This window comes from Suillus fuscotomentosus, assembly GCF_016647785.1.
Source record: "Suillus fuscotomentosus strain FC203 chromosome Unknown F5891scaffold_36, whole genome shotgun sequence".
NCBI classification, from domain to species: Eukaryota; Fungi; Basidiomycota; class Agaricomycetes; order Boletales; family Suillaceae; genus Suillus; species Suillus fuscotomentosus.
Window position 1 is genome coordinate 295,144 of NW_024539548.1, and position 4,157 is coordinate 299,300.

The following is a 4,157-nucleotide window of genomic DNA, read 5'->3' on the forward strand; positions in this document are numbered from 1 at the left end:
TGGAGAGAATTAAATTGTTCTTATACTTATCATTCTGAGTTTGCAACAAAACTTTGGTCATACATTGAACTTTTGTGCCTTGAGGGTTCACTTCTGAATTGGAAGTGCATCTCACTGGTCTTAGCCAAGCAGTTGATATAACAGAGTTTAAATCTGTCTGTGTAGGTTCAAAACCTACTAAATATTAAATAGACAAGTGATCACCAGAGTCAAAATCTGTTTCTCTTAGACTACAGTGTATGTCACTAAGGGACAGCAACTCTCCCCAGGCCGCAATTTTGATTCATATGTGCTTAGATTGAAATTTTGATAGGAAACTTAGACGAAAGGAGCGTAAATCTAAATTTTCGAAATTTCGCCTGATTACGTAATTGTTCACTTTTGCTGTCGAATGCCTCCTCCTACCAAAAGACAGAAGCAAGCGAAGCAGCAGTATGCTTCATCATCGAGGTGCTTTGACAATGGGCTGATAAAAGATGTTTTTGAAGTCTTTCTGGACCCAGATTATGTGCCTGTCTCAGATGCCGAAAGTGAAGCAGACTCCGAGTCCGACTTTAATGGAGCATTGTCATTCAGTCTCATAGACGGCAAGTTCCTTCTCACAGTATCCCAGGAAAGGTCTTAATGCGCGTCAAGCTGAATTTGCCATGAAGAAATACAAGTCGCATCGTCGGTGCGGTCCTACATTGATGATGAACTTGGGTGTTCTCGTCGACTAATCGCGGAGTCGGCCGTCAGATGCCGCATACCCAAATAGGAAACTCCAACACGCTCCGCTCGAAATTCACTTTTGGCTAGCGAAAATTTTGAAACTTAAGTTTTTTGAAAAAGTATTCTGATAGACTTACTATACTACTCTAACATAGCACATTTGTTAGGTTTTTGAGACGAACGAGGTATTTCTGAAGGTGTAGATAGAATTACAAGTTTTGATGTCGGTAGTTGCCGCTTTTGAGTGACATACACTGTATGCAGGTTTGAAACCTGCCAAGGATAAAATTCATTTTCTATAAAAACACACCTTGATATTTGCTCATGGTTGGTTTGCTTGCAAGATGATCAAAGTCATGTTTAGCCAAGTGGCTGTCATAACAGAGTCAAAATCTGTTTTCATTGGAATGCCACAGGTTTGAAACCTGTTGAATGTCACATTTTTTTGTATTAGAGCATGCCTTGAATATTTGCTCATAGACAGCATCTCAGACACTGATCTATATGTTTTTTTTCCTGTTAGAACACACCTCAACATGGACTCATGCGTACTTTTCTGAAAGCACCATCTCACTGGTGGTGTGATTTTATAAAATAAAAATGTTATCATTGGCAGGTTTCAAACTTACGCAGTCCAAGAGAAACAGATTTTGACTCTGATGATCACTTGGCTATTTGATATTAGTAGGTTTTGAACCCACACAGACAGATTTAGATTCTGTTATATCAACTGCTTGGCTAAGACCAGTTAGATGCACTACCAATCAGCTCATTCAGAAGTGAATCCTCAAGGTACATTTGTCTGCATTTTGTCAGCTCTAACATTAATTTCTACCATTCCCTTTGAGTCCAATCATATGTGATCCTTCCATTGTTGGTTGTTACTCATAATACAACTGTTAATCACAAGACATCACAAACATTATGGGCCTACCATGGTGGTCTATCATCAGCATTTTTTAGAGCAATTGCTAGATAAACAGGTCTTGAAGTCAAGAGCCCCAGAAGAAGTCTAATGTCTTTTGTAATAAGAGTAGAATAAAAAATCAATCATAGTGACCATACTATTGAAAGAACTGCCTTAAGGATTCACCTTCAATTGGGTTCATTGGAAGTGTATTCAACTGGTCTTAGCCAAGCAGTTGATATGACAGGATCTGAATCTGTCTGTGTGGGTTCAAAACCTGCTAAAGATTGAATTCCCAAGTTCTCACTAGAGTCAAAATCTGTTTCTCTCAAACTGTAACTGTATAGGTTTGAAACCTACCAATGGTAACATTTTTATTTTTATTCTATGAAATCACACCTTCACATTTCTACATGAATATATAGCAAGCAAACACTAGTGATCTCAAGCTTGATTGATATTGCTTTTGATTTCATGGATCCTTTTTTGCTACAAAAACTTACCAGAGGTGAATGCAAGTATTTTTGACATGGAGCTTAGTATATGACTAAAGTCTTGATGCAAACTCGGAAGGATAAGTATAGGAACAATCTAATTCTTTCTAAAGGTTTCGACTTGGTTGAAGAAAAAGAGTAGATTACACATCAAACTTTCAAGTTTAATCCTAATGACCTAGGGAATGAGGAAAAATACAAATCTATCAAGGCTGATATTGTGCCTTGAGGATTCACTTTTGAATGGGGTCATTGGAAGTGCATTCAACTAGCCTTAGCCAAGCAGTTGATACAACAGAATCTAAATCTGTCTGTGTGGGTTCAAAACCTGCTTAAGATGAAATTGTCAAGTGATCACCAGAGTCAAAATCTGTTTCTCTTGGACTGTGCAGGTTTGAAACCTGTCAATGATCAATTTTATTTTCTATAAAAACACACCTGGTTTTCTGAGAAACTCATCTTAAATGATCTTAGCCATGTCATTGCCATGACTCTGGTCTGCACATTTTTTGAACTGTACACACTCTGAAGGTCTATCTTTATTGATCCTAAATTCCTCTGAGTATTAGCTGCTTCTTTTGAGCTCATAGTTACTGCATCAAGATCAGCCAATATTTCTTCCTCTTTGAAATATATCTTGAAGGTTCACTTATAGACAATGTTTCAAAGACTTATCTTTAATAGCTTTGGCCAAGTGATCACCAGAGTCAAATCTGTTTCTATTGCATTGTGCAAATTTAAAACCTGCTAATTGTGATTAGTGCTGCCGAAGTTTGGTTTGGTCCGGTTCTGAGAGTGATTTTTCCGAACCTCGAACTTTACAAAAGTTCGGTTCACAAGGACAGCCCAAACCTTGAACCACTGTAGAGACTTGTGCGTCTCATGGTCTGATATGACAGTTTTCACTAGGGAGTACATAGCATGAACTTGTAGCATCACTCAGTGTGCTATCCGCAGCTATTCCTATATGAGGCGCAGCTTTCCCGTGCAATGCGCGCCATGCACGCACACTTCCCGCGCTTCACGATGTATATGCGCGTGCGCGCGTTCCCGCGCTTGAGCGCCCTATAGCGCCAGCCATCCAGATGCATCCATCCACTGTCCACCATGTTTTCTAGTGCGTATATTTCTATTTTTCTCATTGCATATTGTTCCGTCTTTATTTTCTCTATTCCTTTACATCTCACACTCTCATATCTCTTATTTTGCATCATATTATCACTTAAGCTTAGTCTCTATCAATTCCACAATACACGCGCGCGCTTTCCCGCACTTCGCACTAATATGCGCGCATGTTCCCGCACCTTGCGCGCACCTGTGCTTTTCCACGCTTCGCTTCAGCGCGTACCTCTAGATCTTTGCTGCACTCACTTCCCCTAGGGTCAAATGCACTTGTCGTCTCAAGAATAGCAGACTAGGCAACGCGTGACCTCACAACATTTATAGATACAGCTAGGAGCCTCTTTTGTTCCTCTTTGTATAGTTGTTTCTACACCGCACTTCAGTGAATGAGTTTGGGGGGTCCAGTTCGAGTTCAGAACCGGTTCGAACTATAAACTAAATGAATATTGCAAAAAAATTGACACATGACTAAGTAATTATTCAAAAGATCCACTGCTGCAAGTTCTGCATGAGCACAAGCTGAAATACAACCCTCACGATAAGCACTCTTAAGTAACTGCAGTGCCTCGAAGACCTCTGAAAGCAATGAGTTGCAATACTGTATGGATTCATTTCTGGCTGGGCTTGTAGAGACTGTTTTTACCTTACCTTATGTTGGCACTTTTGTAGCTTACATAAGCAAGTAATCTTTTCACCAGTTACCAGTATGAGTCTGAGTGCTCAGCAGTTTTCTATGATATTTCCTCTCCTCTGAGCCTTAAGCCTAGTCCAGAAACCCTTTAGGGTCAAATAGCAGCTAGGTTCTGCAAGACCCAACATTGTTCAGACTGACCATCTGAATTGTTGTACCTTCAATGCACTGTACCAGTAATGCCTCCATTTGAGAACGTGCACTCCGATGCAACTGCTGAGCCCTGAATGGT

At 40.0% G+C, this 4,157-nt stretch overlaps 1 protein-coding gene across 1 annotated transcript; it reads left to right on the forward strand.

The window, feature by feature from the left end:
• Positions 1-391: 391 nt before the first annotated feature.
• Positions 392-719, forward strand: F5891DRAFT_1190358 (uncharacterized protein; the record flags this gene model as incomplete). Its single annotated transcript, XM_041367285.1, has 2 exons — positions 392-567; positions 614-719. The coding sequence occupies 2 exons, from the start codon at positions 392-394 to the stop codon at positions 717-719; spliced, it is 282 nt and encodes a 93-aa protein (XP_041224445.1).
• Positions 720-4,157: the final 3,438 nt, after the last annotated feature.